Source organism: Phalaenopsis equestris, unplaced genomic scaffold (assembly GCF_001263595.1).
Source record: "Phalaenopsis equestris unplaced genomic scaffold, ASM126359v1 Scaffold000251, whole genome shotgun sequence".
NCBI classification, from domain to species: Eukaryota; Viridiplantae; Streptophyta; class Magnoliopsida; order Asparagales; family Orchidaceae; genus Phalaenopsis; species Phalaenopsis equestris.
The window spans coordinates 1,588,636-1,590,317 of record NW_018164693.1 but is presented as its reverse complement, the minus strand read 5'-3'; the positions used below and the strand labels follow the sequence as shown (position 1 = coordinate 1,590,317).

Genomic DNA, 1,682 nt, shown 5'->3' with positions numbered 1-1,682 from the left:
ATGAAAGAGTGGAGACAATCGATGTATACTATCTGTCAAAAAACCTAATCATCAGGCCGCCACGTGTACTGCACGCCCAAATTTAACAAACTTAATTACAATACATTTGCCAACACATAGATATTCTAAAAGAGTATATTTAACACATTCTTTAATTAATTTTTAGTAAAATTCATCATTAACTTGATTCTTCGGAATTTATTCAAGAATTATATACCTTTCATTCATATTAGTGCTTAAACACCACATCATTAAAATTAAACATCCATTTTGCATTTTGATGCAATTTTTGTATGAGGACAATGAAGAATTCCTTGCAAAATTATGCGTTATATTCGCATAATATGTAATAATACTATTTAAGAAAGACTAAAAAGTACATATACTTACAAAAAAAAAATAAAAAATAAATTTCACTCTCACATTCTTAATAAATTTCAAGCCTAATCTTATACATGTCAAATTCGAAAATATCTTTTTGACTAATTATATTTAATTTTTTAAAATTTAAAATTTAGTGTATTGTTTAATTCCATAACCCGTATACAATGTATCCGCATACTCACACCAGAGCGAGCCAATGCATCCCGCGTTAAAGCCTTCCGCAGCGGAAACGACGTTTGAAGTCGCGCCATTGGCGACCTGTCTTCATCTCCCTCGAATGGGTTTTGGGTCGAAGGATCCATCTGTGGCGATGCTGGATTTTCTCCGGCAAGTCGGTGGCTGCGCGGTGGTGGACGGGGGGCTGGCAACGGAGCTCGAGGCACATGGCGCCGACCTCAACGATCCTCTATGGAGCGCCAAGTGTCTTGTCAGCTCTCCCGATCTCATCCGCAAGGCATCACTCTCTTCCACCATGTTTTCTTCTACTCGCTTGCTCTCTAGTTGTTTTATTAAAATTGTGAACATGAGCATATTCTAGGTAACCTTGTTTGATTAGAGTTGTCTAATTGTGTCTATTTGTGTGGGACTATGGAAATATTCGAAGTAATCTGTGTAGTTGTTGAGTTTGTGGCTACTCTCTGATATCTTTTTTCCTCTTGTAATGAAGGGAAATCTTCCTTTAGTTTATAAGCTGAAAATGGACTTGGTAGATGGTGGACTGAAAAGCGGTTTTGTGTTATATGATTTCATAAATAGTGCTGAAGTTGATCTTCTTGTAACCCGTCAATTTGATATACAAGACTGCTGGCGGTTTCGTGTTTTCATTCTCGTATTAGGGCTAGAATTAGCATCTTATAAACTAGTGAAATGAAATGCAGGCTCCGAAATGATCAAATAAATCAATTTATCATCTAGTTTCAATACTGAGGCAGGTCATCAGGTAGTTGACACCGGAGTTAACTAAAACAACGACACACAATTTTATTGCTGTCTTTCAAATGGGTATAAGGAGGACGCGACAACAAGAATGACTGAATTCAGATAATGATAGATAACAATGCAAATTGCAGAAATAAAAAACAAATGTAAATAATAGAAGATAGAAGAAACACTCTCGAGTTGGTGCGGTCGATCCGTTGAGTGGCAGATGTTGCGGGAGTAACGTTAGGGTCCGACAAGTCCATGGAAAGCGCAAAATCGACACTTGGGGAAGGTGGAGGTCTTTGGACAGGGATCTACTGGAGGTAGGGTGAGCACTGGGTGACTAGCGGCCAGTCTGCGCAGGGGGGGGGGGGGGG

At 38.7% G+C, this 1,682-nt stretch overlaps 1 protein-coding gene across 5 annotated transcripts in view; it reads left to right on the top strand.

The window, feature by feature from the left end:
• The first annotated feature begins 585 nt into the window (after window positions 1-585).
• LOC110024322 (homocysteine S-methyltransferase 2-like) overlaps window positions 586-1,682 on the top strand; it is a 68,621-nt gene continuing 67,524 nt past the window's right edge. For all 5 annotated transcript variants that reach the window (XM_020724220.1, XM_020724218.1, XM_020724217.1 and 2 more), the window contains exon 1: window positions 586-838. In XM_020724220.1, coding sequence (XP_020579879.1) covers window positions 662-838 — 177 coding nt within the window. In that variant the 5' untranslated portion in view covers window positions 586-661. The remainder of the gene's footprint in view (window positions 839-1,682) is intronic.